The sequence below is a fragment of the Lipophrys pholis genome (genome assembly GCF_963383615.2).
Source record: "Lipophrys pholis genome assembly, chromosome: 10".
Classification (NCBI taxonomy): domain Eukaryota; kingdom Metazoa; phylum Chordata; class Actinopteri; order Blenniiformes; family Blenniidae; genus Lipophrys; species Lipophrys pholis.
The window spans coordinates 15,509,573-15,529,018 of NC_137640.1; the positions used below are offsets into that span (position 1 = coordinate 15,509,573).

Genomic DNA, 19,446 nt, shown 5'->3' on the forward strand with positions numbered 1-19,446 from the left:
GTTTATGTGTATGACCTTAAATTAACCCACTCAATCTTTTATCCTCTCCTCCCTCTCTTTAGTGTGTCTGGACCACTGTAAGCACAGTGCATGCAGCCTACAGGGTCAGTGCTGTCATGACCAGTGCCTGGGTGGCTGTTCTGAGCCGGGCAATGCCAGCAGCTGCGTTGCCTGCAGGAACCTCCAGCATGGAAACACCTGTGTGGAGAAATGCCCTCCAGGATATTATGTCTTCAGGGGCTGGCGTTGTGTTAGCTTCTCTTTCTGCCAGGTTGGTATTAGTTGTCTATGTAACACAAAACCTAGGTGCCCATGCTCTCTTATATTTACACGTTGTTGTTCTGTGCTTGTTTTCAAATTCAGGAGCTACACAACCAGTGCAAGCAGACTAAGAAGCGGATGCAGGACCGGGAGTCAGGCTGCTATGAATATGTCATCCACAATGGGGCCTGTATCCACGAGTGTCCATCTGGTTACACCACCATAAATTCCACTACGTACGTCTGGGTCACACACAAACACACACTCCCTTAATGCCACCATCAACACTGCTGCTTGATTGATGTTGGACATCATTACATGATCAGAGATGCAACCCACATCAAATCATCCCGCTGCCACTTCAGACAAACAATTGCGCTGTCGTCACTGAACACACTCGACTACATTTGTACACAAGAAACGATCGTGTCATTAAGTTTGTCAATGGAAAGACTCATTTCCTCAGGGAAGCAGTTGTTTCAGGCGAGAACAAATTATGGAGATGTAATATATACCTCCTGTTAAACCTTTGTAGTTTTCTTAAGCCATAAAACACAGCAAGAGTATATGCAGCCATTATGATTACTCCCAAAACAGTACTTTAACATCCACTTCTCTACACGTTATCTTAATTTTCTTTCTTTCTTTATTATTTAAACAAGTACTTATCAAGTGCACTGTCAGCTACTCCATGAAGCTTGTAAACAGTTTTTTTTTGTCATATTATCACACCTGAAAAGGATCATGAACATATAAAGTTTCGAAAGAAAATGGGAATAATTTAGGTGATTTTATGCTCTGGTGGTTGGTTTGTACAGGTTTAACTAGCAGCCATTAGTAATGAGCAGTATGGTTCTCTCACTTCAGTGCAAATGTTACCCGTGTGAGTCTCACAGTAGAAATGTTAAATGAGCTTCACTAATAGCGTTTTTCAACTGCTTGAGCAGTTCCAAAGTGCTTTACATCAATAATCACATTCACCCATACATTAATGCACCAATTGAAGGCTGCTGCCATGCAAGGCGCTGACAATCCATTGGGAGCAATTTGGGGTTCAGTGTCTTGCTCAAGGACACTTCAGCATGTGGACAAGTAAAGATGGGAATCGAACCGGTAACATTATGAATGGGAGACGCCCGCTCTACCAACCGAGCCATGCTGCCCATACAAAAAGGGGGGGGGGGGGGGGGGGGGACGACAGCCTGTAATTACTTAAAACAAAGCAAAAATTTGACAAATGTGTACATTTGAAAAACAAGTTCTTAAGTAGCACTAAATAATAGTTTACATATTGTTGTGAGCCAAACAAAAAATATATACACAAATACATCCTCTAATCTGAGCCTCTAGAAATGAGTCCTTGGTATTTTCTCAGCCTCCATCACGCTCCGTTCTCAGCGATCATACAGCTGCGTTAAGTTAAAGCTTTACTAAACTCGCATCAAACGACACGCAGTCCGACACGGCAGTTTGTTAAATTCAGTATCCAGATGTTAGGACTGAACTACATCAAGTCAAAACTTTGTTTGCGTGATGCCCACAGGAAGCAGTGAGCAACTGTTTAAACCTCAGTGTGTTGATTATTAGGAGGATTTCATGATTATTAGAAAGAAATCACACAAGGACTGGACTGAAATGATGTGACTGGGTCTTAATGCACCCAAACAACCAGTTATTTTACTGTTTCCATATATTTAATCAGATAAGCCATGTTGATATTGAAAAATGTATGTATTTTGCAAGGGAGGCCTGGTCAAGCTGCAGCACAGCACAATATTCACAGAATAAATCAGTAATCAATTGATGTCAAATGAGAGGTTCACATATTGCCATATGTATTAATGGGAAAAAATAACTTCATTATAGAAAATACTCTCATTGAGCACCAAATAATATCCTGTGAAATGCTTGCACACAAATAAACGGGACTTTACAGTTTTAGAAATATTTTTTTACAACTGTTCAAACAAACAAACAAAAAAAATCTTCAGTAAATCTTTACATGAATCTTGTGATGCAAACTTCAAAACTTCCTTTTTGAATTCAATCCTAACCTCGGGGACGACCTACTGCAAACTGTCCACAGATCAGCGATTGTGTTGCTCTTGCTTCTAGTTTAAACGGCTAAATCGAAACTAACACGTCCCATCAAATCAGATGCAGAGAAATACCAACTTTACTCAGTTTTGCACTGCGAGTGATACAGTAAAGTAAAGTGCTACAGAAAGATCACAGAAACCATTTACCTGGAAGCTCAATGGACTCAAACATTCTAATGAACATTTTAAACAAACGTCAGTCATACAAATGTCCTTTATGGACTTAAGTCCTGTTTAACTCACAATTCTGTCTGCATAAGCAGCAATCAAGGCCATGACCTTATTTACGATTCGCACTTGGACTAAAAGTGGGGTAAAGAAACATTGCGGGCTTATTTATTCAGGCTGTCGTTGTTGCTAAAAGTGGTAAATATCTATTTGTTTTGAGGGCTCGCACGTGTTTTTAAAGCGCTCCTGTTTACTTGCTTTCAAAACACATTCATCATTCATCATCATTTTGCCTGCGAGGAAAACACACTTTCCAGTCGCCAGATGAAATATTGTTATATTTCTATTTGTGTCCCGACGCGTCCGACAAAACAGCCATCCCAAGATTGCCCAGATCAGCTTTAATTATTAAAAAAAAATAAAAAAAAAAGCCCAGTCACCTATTATGAAAAGCTGTGGAGAATAGATGTTTACAAGTTGTTCAATTGAATAAAGATAAAGAAAGAGTTAATTTAAAGCACTGAGATGTGTCTTTAGGCTTGTTTGGTCTCACAGGAGGATGCTGTGTGCTGGAGGTCACTGCATGACTTAAAGCCACAGATGGCTGAATGATTGATGGTGTTTTCGTGTTTCTGGTTGACCTGTGTGTACACACACGTGTGTTTTTGCATATATTTATTTTTTGTGTGTGTGTTTGTGCATGTGTGTGTTTGTGCACACGTGCACTTGAGTGTATATGTGAGCAAAACATGTTTGGGACTGCATCCCAACCGAAGTCTTTACCTTTGAGAGAGGGAGCGGAAGAGAGGAAGAGAGAGATGTGTTCAGTCACATTTAGTTCAACTCTGCTTACATACTTATGTGTACAGAGTATTTAGTATTTCAACCTGACATGACAAAATGTTTCTTATGGGTATGACAGAGAAAACGGACTTTCTCTTGCATGCTGGCCCGGAGGGATTATCAGGTGCTTAGGCAGGAAAGAACATTGCTTTAAACGTCAGTCACATACCCTGAGGCGGAAACCAGAATGGCATCCTTTATGTGAGCCTTATTGTTTAGGCGTGTGCCTGCTCATAAATGTACAGGACTGTGTGTACCATCTGTGAGGAGTAACATGAGAGTATTTTCTAATATTATGTTGTAACTAGTCTTTATTGGTCAATTAGCACCATGCAAACTAACTAAAACCTCTATTTTATGTCAACACATCTGACTTTTAAATGTCAGCAGTTCATCTCGGTGCACTCTGAAGGCCCCTGGCAGGTCAGCTGATGTTGGTATGAGGGCGCTGTGGGGGCCTTGCCATCGGTGGCAGGACGCCTTGTTCTCCCTACAACTTAAGACACGTCTTTATGACTCGAGCTGTATGTTAGGGCTCGTTGTCATGCAGCAGAATAAATCTGGAGCCAGTCTAATGCCTCCCTGATGGCATTGCATGGTGAATGAGGAAAACTTATCATCTGAAGTAGCTCAAACATGTGCTTGGTTTGTGTGCGTGCTTCATACACAACACACGTCTGTTGCTGTGTGGGGTTTACTGCGGTGTTTTGGTTAGAGCAAGAACGAGCGTCATCAAAGTGGTTTAGTTTGGCAGAAACGAGTCACAGAAAGATTCACGCACACACTAGGCAACACTCATATGCTATCCTTTTCTGTCTTATGGGGAAAATACATCAACTTGCATTCATTTCAGTAAGACATGGTGTGACGTATCTACAACGTACGGGACTAACTTCAACCCTTAACCCACCCCATAACCATAGCCTTACCATAAAACATGTCTTCATATAAAAATGTTTAGGTTTTCCCAAAAGAGACCTTTGACATGAGTCCACCTCAATTCTAAATTCCTTTTGATGTCTTTCATGAAATTGTTCTCTAATGTTTGTGATAATTTGTGGTGAAAGTTTTTAATATATAGAAATCACTCAATTGTTTTCAAACTATTACTGTCACAATGTAACTATAATTTCTTGCCATTTCTTTTGATAGACTTTCTTCTGTATCTTCTGCTTTAACTTGCTTCCCCAGTTGCTGGTCACTGAGGTCTGTTGGATGAATTTGCTCATCTTTCATTGACGCTGTGACCGTACAGTACTACAGCTGTGTGTAATGCTTGGCCCGGTTTCGTCTGAGCCGAAACCAAAGTGTCAGCTGTGGCATCTTCTCTCGATGGTTCTAGCAGAACCCTGAGCCGGAGTCATGGAGTTCAGCCGGGCAGACGAGCACTGTCGCTTTAAGAGCTGCCCTTGGACCCAGCCTGTCTGCCTGTGTGTCTGTGTTTTTCAGTACAACGGCCCAAAACATTGTCTCTTTCTACACTGCAACTAGAGCGTTACTTTTCAGGAGCTGAATATATGATTTTCCATGTGGCGAGAAAAAGAGGCATAAAATATGCTTGAGTTTTTTTGGTTTTTTTTTTTTTTTTGTTTTTTTTTTACTCGTCCCTGTTGTTTTAGAGAGGCTTCAACCCAGCATGTTTCCACTTGCTCGGAAGTCATACGGGGTATACAATGGTTGGCCCACTGATTGATTTAACTATTAAGAGCTTGATAACATAAAAACAGGAATGAGACAGGCACGTAATAGGTTGGCTGCTGTTAGCTGTGAATGCCAAAATTCAGACGAGGATGGAAACAAAGCCCTTTGGAGTGTTTTTTTTTATTATTATTACTATGGTAAATGGCTTGTTGGCCTGGCTGTTTGGAGGGCAACACTAGGGGCATATTTTCAGTGATTGTATGTATGTGGGTTTGCACACACATGTGGGTGCATGCATGCTTGTGTGTGTGCTTCCTGGAGTGGGGGATTATAATAAGAGTTGCATAAACAAAGAATTAAAGCAGGGTGAGCTTACAAATGGCAGTTCATGCAGAGCTCGCGTGGTCCCCACAGCGAACAACAGCATCCTTTGTTCGCTGTTCCCCATGCACAGGGGAGGCTTTAGACAGGTGCCTGTTGGGCTTCTGTTTGATGTTCCTGTCACTTCCATTTTGACTTTGAAAAAGTTTGATCTAGATAGTAAAAGATCTAGACAAATCAAAAAGTTTCATCCTGCCACCGTCATCACACTCTTTATTGGTTCTCCCTAAATCTATTGTCAGTGGTGTTTGGAGGTATATGTTAACGATTTCTTAACAACCAATGAAAACACATCCTGTGGACCTTTAGTGGGTCAGGATGGCAAGACTGAGAGTCAAATAAAAGAGGGATTCTGCTCTTTTTGGAGGGCTTCAAGAAACAAAGTGCTGATTTTAGAAGGAGGTGTTGGGGTCTCATTTCTGTATGCGGCATGGACCCATTCACTTTCCAGACAAAAGTTTGCCCTTTGTGAATGAATTTCCTGAAAGGTACTATCGAGACCTCATCTCTCGGTATATGGGAGAGTGTGATTACGTGCAAAAGCACATGTTTGCAAGGAGAGGACGTCACTTCGAAGGGCTGAGAGGATAAAACAGAGGAATGCCTGTTCAGAACTGCAGCTGGTGTTTCAGTCATGTTGTTTCTGATTCTGCACTCAGAGTGCATTCGTGCGTGCATGGCTGTTGCATGTGCGACAGCAGTGTTTGAAACAGAGGACGAGAAAACTCCTTCCCTCTCTGTTTATTAAAAAAAAAAAAAAAAAGATCAACGAAGTGCAGATGTGGATGAGAGGTTGCATAATCTCATTTTACTCCTTAAAGCCTCCCAAAAAAATCCCCAGAAATTGATTTAATATGGGAATAATCCAATTGATTTGATAAGAGATAACTCTCAGATTTGCCTTCAAATGCATCAGCATATTCAGTGAATTTCAAGGCTGCTTCCAATTGTTGAATCTCTCCAAAGATCAGATTGATCTTTTGTGTACTTTGTTGCTTCTTTTCAGCATCTGGTTACTTGAGCGCAGTGATGTCACAGCATCTAATCCAGTCCAACGAACAACTTTACAGATCGTTAAAATGACAAAAGTAAATGGCAGCAGTTTGCAAAACTGTAGTGAACGCTAGTTAACATATTGCTATCAAAACATAATTAGTATGTACCCCCGTGTGCTGTTGAAGCACAAAGTATTTGTTTCTTGACGATTACAGGAAGGCTGTTTTTAATTTGCATATTTGTTTAATGTGATTCATTTACAAGGCCATCATAATACAAAACCACAAGAATAAGAAAATTACTGAGTCAAAAATGAAGCCAGGAAACAGTCCACACTATAAAATCCAGAAAACAAATCACAGAAGTAATGTACATCAGCGAAGTTCCACTGGACAGATTCAGCCCTGATAGAAATTGCCATGTCATCCCCTGGTCTCAACCCACGCCACACCAGGACGTCACAGAGCATTCCTGACTCACACCATCCAGTCCCTGTCCATTCCATTTCTGATAACTGCACACGGAGGCATCTGTGGCATTTTTCTCCTTTGCCTTTCAACAAAAACATGTTTGTTTGCTTTCACTGAAGACATTTCTCTCTGGTACGTCCTGATTCTCAGCTTGCTATGGCCGTGACATCTGTTGTGAACACACACACACACACACACACACACACACACACACTGCTCTTTCACTACAATGTCGATATTGAAGATTTTGGTTTTTGTGCTTGTGTCTGTGTAGGTTGATGTGCTCGCCATGTGCCGGCCTCTGCCCTAAACTCTGTGTGGGGAATAAGATGATTGACTCAGTAACTTCAGCCCAAGCGATGAGAGGCTGCACTGTTCTTCAGGGCAGCATGATCATCAAGATTCGAGGAGGGAGTAAGTACTACTGCTCCCTACCTGACTTCCTTCACAGGCTTCAGTTCTGCGGTTGCCCTCTTCCTCCATCACTCTAGCTTTTCATGTCTGTGTTTAAGTTTTCGCATACGATTTATTTCTCTTCCCGCTGTCATCGTTTAGTGGATGTTTTTGTGACCTCCCTTCTCTCGGCTTGCAGACAACATAGCGGCAGAGTTGGAGGCGAGTTTGGGACAGATCGAGGAGATCACTGGATACCTGACTGTCCGCAGAGCTTACGCCCTGGTCTCCCTCTCTTTCCTTCGTAAACTTCGTATAATCCATGGAGAACATCTTGAGGCAGAGTAAGTCTTCTCTTCTCTTCTCTTCTCTTCTCTTCTCTTCTCTTCTCTTCTCTTCTCTTCTCTTCTCTTCTCTTCTCTTCCATAATGATTAATTCCCTTTTCCACCTCCGTCTTCTTGTAGCACCTATGCCTTCTATGCGCTGGACAACCAGAACCTGCGTGAACTGTGGGATTGGTCAAAGCACAATCTGACCATCCAGCATGGTCGCATGTTCTTCCACTACAACTCCAAGCTTTGCATGTCTGAGATTAGAAAGATGGAGGAGATGACAGGAACCAAGGAGCGCAACCAAAAGAATGACATTGCTGTCCGCAACAACGGGGACCAAGCCTCCTGTAAGACCACCTAAATGTTTGTTAATAAAGAGATGTTTATACATCAGTAATAACCCACTGCACACTACATAAAACAAACAGGAGAAATATATATTGGCTACAAATAGAGATATTTTTTGATGTTTAATCTTAGTCACTTTAATGACAGTTACTTGTCTCACACACACGGTTGACACAAAATCCATGTATACACACACACATATATATATATATATTACTTAGATGTACTGCTTTTTATTTGAACATTTAATATATTTTATGTGACTTTTAAACCATTTTATTACATCGTATGCAAGGCTGCAGTTTGTCTTTTGTTTTTCCAACAGTAGGATGGGCTTTATGTTTTGTTTTCAGCTATGCGGAACAGTCTTACATCATGTTAAATATGTGCAGAGATACTGCAGATACTGTAGATATAAGCTTTTCTCCAGAGATATAGGCTGAATGTCGCCTGTTTTACTTTGTAGGTGAGACGAAGCTGCTGAAATTCACCACCACCAAAACCTCATCCAATATGATCATCCTGAAGTGGGAGCCCTTTTGGCCGTTAGACTTTAGAGACCTGCTGGGATTCATGGTTCTCTACAAAGAAGCGTAAGTAACCTTTTAGTGCGATTTTCATGCAAGCAGTGATTCGTTGGGTCCGTTTTCCTTCGATCATCATAATGTCATCAGTCAGTGAATTCACCGCGACATCTTCAATACACAGCAGAGTTATAGTCTGACAGCTGGACTTATTAACAGGTTAACAGGTTTATTACCACCAGGATTGAAGAATAAATTTACCAGTTTGACACTTTCAGCTCATTCACACAACACAACACAACACAACACAAATACCAGCAGATCACTCTTAAAGCCAAAGTCTTTGTGCTGCACAGAATCATCTTAGAAGTCTTAACACGAACCCTCCTACAGGCTCAAAAGCACATAACATTTTGACGCGTACATTGTCTCCAGTCAAAATGGAGCTGTCAGGTCAACGGGTGCCATCATTTATTTATTTTAATTGCAGTTTCTGGCTTCAGTGTTTTGAGCTACATTCGCTTGCGTCCAATACTTTTCTGGTTCATTTGTTTCTGTTGATCCATGTTTTGTTCTTAATTCTTAATTTCTCTGCTGCAGGCCGTATAAAAACGTGACAGAGTTTGATGGACAGGACGCCTGCGGCTCTAACAGCTGGGCGATTGCTGATGTTGATCCACCGGCTCGTCCCACTGATGGCAAGAAGGCAGAAGATCCGGGGCACCTGATCCGGCCATTGAAGCCTTGGACGCAGTACGCCATCATGGTCAAAACCCAGCTGTCCTCGTCTGACGAGCACCAAGTTCATGGAGCCAAGAGCGAAATCATTTATGTCCGCACCAATGCTTCCAGTGAGTTACACCACACTAAAGTGTAAATTTAGAGATTGTGAACTTTATGGACTTGATGCAGCTTGTTTCCAGCCTTTTTTGGAAACTTTGGAGTATATCGCATGAAGAATTCAGTTTTTCTTCATGTAGATTAAAACTGTCTGGCTTAGCTTGTATATCAGTCAAATTACATGAACTATAGCATAACCGTGAGAATGATAAACTGTAATTTACAGCTTCAGTTTTCCTCGTGTTCAAAGCAATAATTAATGGGCATAAATTCAAACTGTAGTTTTATCAAACAAACAGGCAACAAACAAATTAAATCACTCACAATGCGAGTCTCCATTCTCAAAACATGGTTGTGTTATCATGAGGAAATACAAATATGCAGTATGTAATCATATTCTTACAAGACATTTGCGTAGCTTTATACATATTTAACTTGGTGTTTTGACTTCTTGGCTTGTCGATGACTAAATAAACTTGATTCCTTCTTTGTGCGATCAGCTTAAAAAAAACAAAAAAATTTCTACCAAATCAAAGAATCTGAACTGTTTTCCATTAGAATTTAGAATCATTTTCAACATTTCTTTTTGCCATAGAACTTTCTGCCTGCTTTGCCACATTGGTTCCATATAAAAGACTGTTTTGGACAAATGGTTCTGAACTCAATAACTGTTCTCTCACTGTCTCCCTTTGCTTCCCTCAGAGCCCTCTGTGCCTCTGGACCCCATGTCCTCCTCCAACTCCACCTCACAGATACTCCTGAAGTGGAAGCCTCCCACCAGTCCCAATGGCAACATAACCTACTACCGGGTCATCTGTCGCAAGCAGTCTGAGGACAGCGACCTCTTTAAGTTTGACTACTGCCTACAAGGTGCACACTTTCCCCACACAAACAAATCCCAAGTCTCTCCTCACTGTTGTTCTTCGGGCTTTTTAAAAAAACAAAACATTTCTAAAGCCAGTTTTTCTCCTGCTTAGGGATGAAGCTGCCATCTCGCACCCCAACCCACCTGGACAATGAGGACGAGCAGAAATGGAACCACACAGATGAGCCCACCTCAGGGGGACGGCGCTGCGCCTGTCCCAAGACAGACAGCCAGCTGAAGAAGGAGCAGGAGGAGATCGAGTACCGAAAGACCTTTGAGAACTACCTCCACAATGAAGTCTTTGAGAGCAGGTACACGTTGCAGGATAGAACCATATTTTACAATTCATGATCAAAGGTACTTTTAATCATCATGCCAACTGGGGAGAGGCCCGCTTACGTTTCAGTAGTTGCAACATTAGAGTGCAATAGAAATGCAATTGTTTCTTTTATAGATTCATTCATTGAGTGCCTCATGTTTTTGTTTTTAACTGTTAATCATTAGATTGTAACGTGTGTCACACAATGTTCACTGAAATGATGTTCCTCTTTCAAAAAGAAACCAGAATCTGAAACTTGTTCTCTAATTGGGTAGCATTTACTCATTATTGACTGAATAACCTAGTGATAGAGCCTTAATGAATGAGTTACGTTATATCTCTTCATCCCAGCTCTTTAATGTTTTTCATCAGTCTATTTACACCATCATGTCATAAACTTGTAACTCCACCCCACACCGACACTAAAACTAAGTCTTGAACTGATAAATAGTTTATTGAGAATAAAATCTGCCAAAGAAGTCCATGAATGATTTCAGAAACCTTCTTTGCGAGCATCTGCACAATTTAAACCGATTTTTTCTGTTGTATCTTCAAGCACATTTTCACTAAATTTATGCTTATTTAACAAACTTCTACACATGGAAAAAAAAAAGTCAGGGCAATTTTCATCACATCAAATCCACAGTGAGTTTCAAAACAGCTTTGTGCCAACTGTCTCCTCCATCTGTGTGCGCGGGGGTGATTCAGAGCCTTGTTTTTGTACTGGGCACCACTGTGGGGGGGCTTAGGCGAGGAGGCGCAGAGTGTCTGGACTCCAGTGCCCCTACCTTCTCCCCTGACAGACACAAACACCCACAGTCTCTCCCTCCTCTTCCTGAGGAGAGTGATTACTGTGCCCATTATCATTCATGCCAGTCAGGGGTGCAGTCATGCAGACTGCGATTTGGACACACACTAACACTCCGGATCATTCGCACACACGCACTGCAGCTGCATTTTCAGCCCTCTGAATGGGCCACGGTCACTTCCGTACACCCAAGAGCCCAAAGAATTCCTCGTCCTTTCTTATTCCATCACGCGAGGGTGTGCATGAGCCTTGCACGTTTAATTTTTTTTTTCTTTCTACCTGAGTAACGATCAGTTCAGCATTAACACTGTCCTACACTTCCTCGTTCAGTGAAGGACAAGCGCCACTGTAGTAACTTCAGGTAAAATACATTTCTCAAGAACACTTCATAGTAATTTTTTTTTTTTTAACACAGAGGATCTTCTCTCTCGTTTATACTCCCTCTATCGCACAAAAAGGTGAACTTCATCACCTTTCTTTAATCTCAATCTCGAGGTCTTTGTGGTTTGGGTACTGTAGCGACCCCTGAGAGTGGAGTGGGCCTTGAACTCTGGCACCACCCAGTGGTGAGAGTGGGTAGGACCTCCTACAAGGAAGAAGGTGGTTTTAATGGAGAAATGCAATGCAGTCAGACTGGTTTTAAACTATCAGCATACAGTACATATAGTTTACTTAAATGTCATCAGTAAATACATGTACTGCATGCTCTTGACATTATTTCTTTTAATAAAACCTGACTAACTATCATCCGCATCTCCATCACATTCCCACAACATTACATATCCTATTTATTATATATTCAATTGTCTGTAAATCATTTGTCACTGATACAGACTGTACACAGAAGATATTGTTTTAAAGTCTTGAACACAAATTACTGCTGACTTCACTGATCTGTTACTTTGTCTCTGCAGACCGTCTCGTCGTCGACGTTCGGTGGGAGTTGCCAACGCCACCCAGATTCCTTTTTTCCTCACAACAATCCCAAACCTGCAGTTTGGATCCACCATGGCGTCACCGGATGATGAAGATGAGGACCAAGAGGGATCTAAGGTCTCCTTTAGGATATTTAACATACAAGCTTTTTTTCGTCTGTTTCCTTTTGTGTAGAAAAACGTGCAGGTCACTTGTCTACAGGTGTGAGGAGGAGATTTTGTAAAGTAAGCCAAGAAAAATAAAAGATTCCCATTAATACTCAGATTAGCAAAACCTGATTTTGGGAATTCTTATCCAAATTTATGAATTTCCAGTGACTATTACTTTGCACTTTGTATTGATTTAATCTTTCACTCTCTAGCATGCTTGTGTTGAACCTTCAACATAGTGAACAAATGACTAAAATTGCTTCTTTAAGAAACCGATGGATTTTTATCCCCAACTTGCTGAAAACATCAAACATTTCAAAATCTGATATGATGTGACTGTAACTGACACTGCTTCCTTCTCTTCTGCTCAGGTGGAGCTGAAGGTGTTCTCAAAGGAGTCAACAGTCATCTCCAACCTGCACCACTTCACCAGCTATAAGATCGAGATCATGGCCTGTAACCATCCCTCAGACCCCAAACGGTGCAGCTTGGCAACTTATGTCAGTGCTCGAACTATGCCAGAGGGTAAGAACATATACGCCTTCACCCATAAACTCTGTAGCGTTACTTAATCAAGGCTACCTTTGCATGGAATGAACATTTGCAGTTCCAAAAACACTGAATATTACTTTGTACTAGGAAGTGATAAAACTGGCTTCACGACGACAAGAAATGACGTGGATTTTTTTAACACATGCATTTCTATGGGGTTTGTGTATTCCTGTTATCTACAGAAAAAGCTGACGACATCCCAGGCCCTGTGACCCACGAGATCGTGGTAGCTGAGCCTCCCTATGTTTTGATCAAGTGGAATGCACCTCGCTCGCCTAATGGCCTCATCATCCTGTACGAGGTCTTCTACAGGAAGGTTGGAGACTCAGAGGTCAGTATGAACGTTCGATAAACTACTACTGAGTGGGCATACTGAATACTATCAAGGGAGGGAGGGGCGTAAAATCCAAAAAGGCAATTGAGACAAAAGGATAGGGCAGATTATTTTGATATAACCTATAGAGGAAGGAAAAGCAGGAGGATTAACAGGTGTAGAAGGAATGAGTGATCATATCGGATCCGGGGAGAAGAGCAGAGGGTTTCTGTATGCACTCAATTTCTGTCTGTTCCTTCTGCACAGAGGAACAAAGGAAACATTTGTTTACAGCCTCCTGATGCTTACTTTGTGTGTGTGTTGCCGTTCTCTGTTACGTGTGCTTGCATATTAAAATTTCATATAGTTGTGTGTATAATGTCTGTGTGCGTGTGTGCGTGCGTGTGTGTGTGTGCGTGTGTGCTTCAGCTTTTGTTGGTGATTATTTGCTGTAAGTGTGCAACATTTTTCTCTCATTGCTATTCATTGCTGCACTGCCTGACCTTAGGAGCCAGTAGCAGCTCTGTTACCATAGTGACAGAGGCAGGAAGGAAGACTTGAATGCAGTGGCTGGGATGGACTCAGACGACATCTGCACTGCACTGAAAACACACTGCTAACTGACACCCTGCAGCCCAAACAAAACTGACTGGATTCTTTTAAAGTCAACTTTAGATTCCGTTGGAGGTTACAATGAATTATTTGGCAGGTCACTCCAGATTTTAAAATACAGACATCTGACTTTTGAGTTGCCCTCCTCTAATAAGTTGGGAATATCGAAAATACAATTTTGCTAGATTAAAAAAAAAAGAAGAAAGATTGATTATTTATTGATTTATTGATTTAATGATTGGTTGATTGATTGAATGTATATTATAATGAACACTGAAACTCTGTGACTTGGCATGCATGGTTTTTAATTCACTCTGAGATCTTCACACTGCGATTGCTATGTTTTTGCAGTGTCCTTTAAAAACCAATCTTCCTTTTGAGGTGCATTTCATTTTTTTTAATTTCATTTGTTTTCCCCCCTCAGATTCACACGGTGTGTGTCTCACGGCCGGCTTACCTCAAGTCAGGCGGCACGAAGCTTTCACTTGTGCATCCCGGAAACTACAGTGTGAGGGTCCGAGCCACCTCCTTGGCAGGAAATGGGTCTTTCACTGAAACCACCCACTTCTTCATGCCGAACCGTGAGGCTTACCTATTTCTGCTTTTACTTAATAAAATGTCATATTATTCTGAATGTTCACAAACTAGCGTCACATTGTTGTTATTGGATTTACGTTGGTCGGATTAGACTCAATGAACTACAATCAAAATAAACCCTTAAAATTGTTTGGCTCGTTACTGTGTCCATCATATTGTAGTGTGCTGCAGTCCTCCAGGTAAACTCACTGGTGGGGGTGTTTTTTGTTTGTTTTTGCAGCTGATCCTGGTTTGGTTTGGATCGTGCTTGGTCCTGTTATCTGCTTCATCCTGTTCCTGTTCGTGGGAGGTGGAGTCTTTGTGATACTTAAGAAAAGGTAGGACAAGAATGATCTGCTATGCTGTGCAGGATGTTCAATATGACATTTAAGAAAGGAGCTGGGGCCTATATAGTTAGTGTATTGCGCAAGAAACCTGAGACTTGACCATCTAGAGCAAAGTAGTGTTTCCAAAGTTATGTGAGGAAACAAAATCGAGTGTGTCACGTTTGGAAGAATATTCACATGTGAGTTAGTTTTGTAGAGTTTTAGACGCTCTTTCCGTTTCTATTGCAGGCAAACTGACGGTCCGTTAGGAGATCTCATCACTTCACCAAATCCTGAGTATTTCAGCGCCAATGACAGTAAGAACAGTGTCCCAACATAATTCTTCTCACCCAAAGTTCAACCTGTTTTTCGCTCTCTTTGTGTGTGTTTCAATAAAACATTAAAACACATGTCGAATCATGACAGGTTCACTCATCTCATGCAATCAATCGTGTGTCTCCTGTGTAGTGTATGTTCCCGATGAGTGGGAGGTTCCCCGGGAGAAGATCAATCTCCTCAGAGAGCTCGGCCAGGGCTCCTTCGGCATGGTGTATGAGGGAATCGCCAAGGACATCGTCAAAGGAGACCCCGACACGCATGTCGCGGTCAAGACGGTCAACGAGTGTGCCAGCTTGCGAGAGAGGATTGAGTTCCTGAACGAGGCCTCCGTCATGAAGGCTTTCAGCTGTCACCATGTGGTACGACAAATTTCCTCTTAAAGCCTGAACTCTCACAGAGAGGACCCTGGAACAGCCCTTGTGAATTACAGTATATTAGAGTTTCATGTTGTCTCTTCAAAGCCATAAATAGTGAATGAAACTGTGTAGAAGATCGATAGATGTATGAATGATGGTGGACTAAAATATTGGACTATGAGGTTTAATGTGAACATGTGTGTTTGGTTTATTTTTAGGTGCGCCTGTTAGGTGTTGTGTCCAAAGGGCAACCCACGCTCGTAGTGATGGAGCTGATGACCCACGGTGACCTGAAGAGCTACCTGCGGAGTCTCCGGCCAGACTCTGAGGTCTGTTGTTCTGTTTATTGGTGAAGCCCTTTCTCTCCAATGAAAAATGTTTCCTTTTGTGCTTCCAACACATCTCGTACGGGATGATAATTTACCTGAGGTTCTCACAAATGGCAGCGCTTCTAGAATCTACTTCCAAAAACAAGACATGAAGGGATCTAACTTGGATTTACACGCCATGGTTCTTCATCATTTGCGTTTTACTTCCAGAACAACCCATCTGGCTGTCCACCTCCGACCCTGAAGGACATGCTCCAGATGGCTGCAGAAATTGCAGATGGAATGGCCTACCTCAACGCCAAAAAGTTTGTCCATAGAGACTTGGCAGCCAGAAACTGTATGGTGGCTGAAGACTTCACCGTCAAGATCGGAGGTACGGAAGTTTGTGTTTGATTGTCGTGTTTCTCACTTTGCAGGTACCCAAGTGTCTTACTTTTTGAAATGAAAGCGTCCCTTGCCCCTCTGTTTGTCTCCGTCTCTCATAGACTTCGGTATGACTCGAGACATATATGAGACTGACTATTACCGCAAAGGAGGGAAGGGCCTCCTTCCTGTCCGATGGATGGCTCCGGAGTCGTTGAAGGACGGAGTCTTCACCGCCCACTCTGACTGCTGGTGAGTTCAGTCCCAGCACCGGGTTTTCAACCCTGCTTGTGCTCATCAGTAGATCGTTTGAGGGTTTGACCCTGTTTGCGTGTGTGCGTGTGTCTCTGCAGGTCATTTGGCGTTGTGTTGTGGGAGATCAGCACTCTGGCAGAGCAGCCTTACCAGGGTTTATCCAATGAGCAGGTTCTAAAGTTCGTCATGGATGGAGGGTTCCTGGACCGACCAGACAACTGCCCCGAGAGGATGTGAGTAGAAGCACACGCATTTGAGTCTAATATGAATTCCTATATGGGGATTATATTGGCTTAATTTGACTCACATAGATTTTTTTATTTTATTTTTTTTTAATAGTTTAAACTGATTTGCTGAAAAGTTTCCTGTCGAGTCTTTGGCTCGTGTTGTTCTCATAGTTAAGAGTTTGTTTGGCTTTTGCAGAATGTTTCCTCCCTGGTGCACCTCAGAAAGACAAAACTATTGAAACTTTAGTTTTGTCTTATGGAGTCTCACCTTTTTATTTGAAATCTGCCACCGTTTTGGTTGTGACTTTAATGTCCACCAGCACTGAATTAGCCATTTTAAAAAAAATCCTGTTTCTTGTTTAATCTCTTCATTTCTTTCTAAACCCTGTCAGGGTTGAAATTCCATCCTGGATTTATTTATATATTATGGCTGACATTTTGCCAATCGAGCAGTGAGGAGGAGCTTTAGCCCGCTTTTTTCCCCAAGGAAACTGAATTTCAAATTTCAAAATCTTGCACTCATTCAATATCACTCTTATGTTTGGAGTGAGAAGGTCATGTTACAAACATGACATCGTGGTGAAATCTTTCATACTAAACACAAGTCTATTTTTAGGTTTTTACTATTTTAGCAGTGAGAGGAGCAAAGCCAGGTGACTGAAAGCTCAAAATAAAGGGTAAACGTGGTGTACTTGTAACACCGTGTAACGAGACGGTGGGTTACTGTACTGTTGCTTCTCTTCCACCTTGGAAAGCACCGACAGTCAAGGTTGCATTTGACAACACAAGTGAGACAGAACAATATCGCATTCTATCTCAATATTCTCTGTAAATCAAGTGTTTTCCAAACCAGGAGGGCGGTGGATCTCTGGTGGATGGTCACAGCAGTCCTGTGGGAAACCATAAGGACCCGTACTGGGCCACAGAACTTTATTCCTCAGAATTTCTGATTCCTTTTTTCTCTGGTTGTCCATCATGAAGACGTATTGTTGTGAAATGTACGCATGCCGGGGTCCCGTCCGCGACGACAGGTCGGGAACGTATTTAAAGCTCTTTATGTACTTCCCTCCTCTTCCCAGGCACAACCTGATGCAGATGTGCTGGCAGTACAATCCCAAAATGCGGCCGTTGTTCCACGAGATCATCGAGATGCTACGGGAGGATCTACACCCGTCTTTCCAGGAGGTCTCTTTCTTCTACAGCGAGGAAAACAAAGTCCCCGAGACAGAGGAGTTTGACCTGGACCTGGACAACATGGAAAGTATCCCCCTGGACCCGTCGTCGTACTCTCAGAGAGAGGAGAGCTTAGGCAGGGACAGCGGGCCCTCGGTGGCCCTGAGGGGGAACTATGAGGAGCATGTCCCCTACACACACATGAACGGTGGCAAGAAAAATGGAAGAATCTTATCGTTGCCCAGATCGAGCCCTTCCTAACATTTCCTGTTTCCCCGAAGAACTTGTTAAACCCCACCCCCTTCTACCCCCCCCCACCCCACCCTTCTTACAGTCCACTTTTTCCTGTATCGTTCGTGTTTCCTCTCATCATTTTCTGATGATTTTTTCTTATTCTCGGAGAAGCCCTTCAAAAAAAAAAAAAAAAAAAAAAAACAAAGGAAAAAAAAAAAAAGACCGATCTCAGGACGTTTTATTTCTCTTCCTCACAGCTGCCGAGCACAGGCACGCAGGTGATGCAAACATGGTGTAACTCTTCTTCTTTTTTTTTTTTTTTAAACTTGTTCCTTAACACATCAGACTTTAAATTATCAGAATACCTATATTTTGTTTTTCACTATTGCCACGTTTCCAGGACTCCCTGTGACGGAAACAGAGAAAAAAAAAAAAAAAAAAACTGTGAACACAACAAACCTTAGACAACCAAGAAGGCTGCTCATGCTTAAACCCTCAAGACTCGTCCCTACTCTCCTACAGATCAGCATTTCCACATTTCTGTGCTTTCTTTTCCCCCTCCAGGCTGAACCTTTTTACTCAGATAGTGGCCTTTTTATACGTGGCCTATAAACAAAGAGAAGTGTCTATCAGCGCTTACACTCATTTCCTTTTGAACAATGACTTAATCAGTGGGATGACTTGCAAAGACCTGATCGTAGAACAAACATCTATTCCTAGAGGAATTCTTTTTGTTGTTGTTGTCGTTTTTCTTTGTCTTTTTTGTTTTTTGGTTCTGCAGAATTCCAAAATATACACAGATTCATCGGGTTTGTGGTGAATAGTTTTAATTTATTTGCTTTATACTCTTTATTTTTCTCTTTTCTTTCTCTTCCTTGTTGTTTTATTTCTGTGTCCTCACTATATGGCTGAAGGATATTTAAACAGTTGAGAATTGGACAAAAGAGTTCCTCAGACTGACCAATAGCTGCTGCTTTGATATATTTTAGTGGGTATAGAAATATATAAAAATATATGTAATATATATAATATATATGGAATATTGGTATTCCTCTACCAATGTTTTATATATAATATATGACATTGATGTTTTTGTAAATAGTTCATATTTGTAATATTTTTCATCAGAAGCTTTGCTAGTATTTCTTTTGTGAAGTTTTGTTTTTTTGTTTCTTTTATTATTCTCTTATTTTTATAAGCCCAGAAATCACACTAATCTACCATCAGTGCTCTCTGTGTCTTAGGCCTGTAGCCTCCCTCCAGTAAATTCACTGCAAACTAGTGGTCAACTTCACTACAGCTACGAGTTAAAACACACACACACACACACACACACACACACACACACACACACACACACACACACACACACGGACACGGACACACAATAAAAACAGCTACATCCAACAACAACAAC

The 19,446-nt window shown here is 41.7% G+C and overlaps 1 protein-coding gene across 1 annotated transcript in view; it reads left to right on the forward strand.

Moving 5' to 3' along the window:
* insrb (insulin receptor b) overlaps window positions 1–18,833 on the forward strand; it is a 72,662-nt gene extending 53,829 nt beyond the window's left edge. The window contains exons 3-23 of the mRNA XM_080472689.1: window positions 63–271; window positions 364–497; window positions 7,134–7,273; window positions 7,452–7,596; window positions 7,718–7,932; window positions 8,400–8,526; window positions 9,058–9,308; window positions 10,000–10,167; window positions 10,275–10,473; window positions 12,204–12,342; window positions 12,746–12,899; window positions 13,109–13,257; window positions 14,276–14,432; window positions 14,669–14,765; window positions 15,003–15,070; window positions 15,222–15,451; window positions 15,667–15,777; window positions 15,988–16,150; window positions 16,263–16,392; window positions 16,494–16,628; window positions 17,702–18,833. Coding sequence (XP_080328815.1) covers window positions 63–271; window positions 364–497; window positions 7,134–7,273; window positions 7,452–7,596; window positions 7,718–7,932; window positions 8,400–8,526; window positions 9,058–9,308; window positions 10,000–10,167; window positions 10,275–10,473; window positions 12,204–12,342; window positions 12,746–12,899; window positions 13,109–13,257; window positions 14,276–14,432; window positions 14,669–14,765; window positions 15,003–15,070; window positions 15,222–15,451; window positions 15,667–15,777; window positions 15,988–16,150; window positions 16,263–16,392; window positions 16,494–16,628; window positions 17,702–18,056 — 3,476 coding nt within the window. The 3' untranslated portion in view covers window positions 18,057–18,833. The remainder of the gene's footprint in view (window positions 1–62; window positions 272–363; window positions 498–7,133; window positions 7,274–7,451; window positions 7,597–7,717; window positions 7,933–8,399; window positions 8,527–9,057; window positions 9,309–9,999; window positions 10,168–10,274; window positions 10,474–12,203; window positions 12,343–12,745; window positions 12,900–13,108; window positions 13,258–14,275; window positions 14,433–14,668; window positions 14,766–15,002; window positions 15,071–15,221; window positions 15,452–15,666; window positions 15,778–15,987; window positions 16,151–16,262; window positions 16,393–16,493; window positions 16,629–17,701) is intronic.
* Window positions 18,834–19,446: the final 613 nt, after the last annotated feature.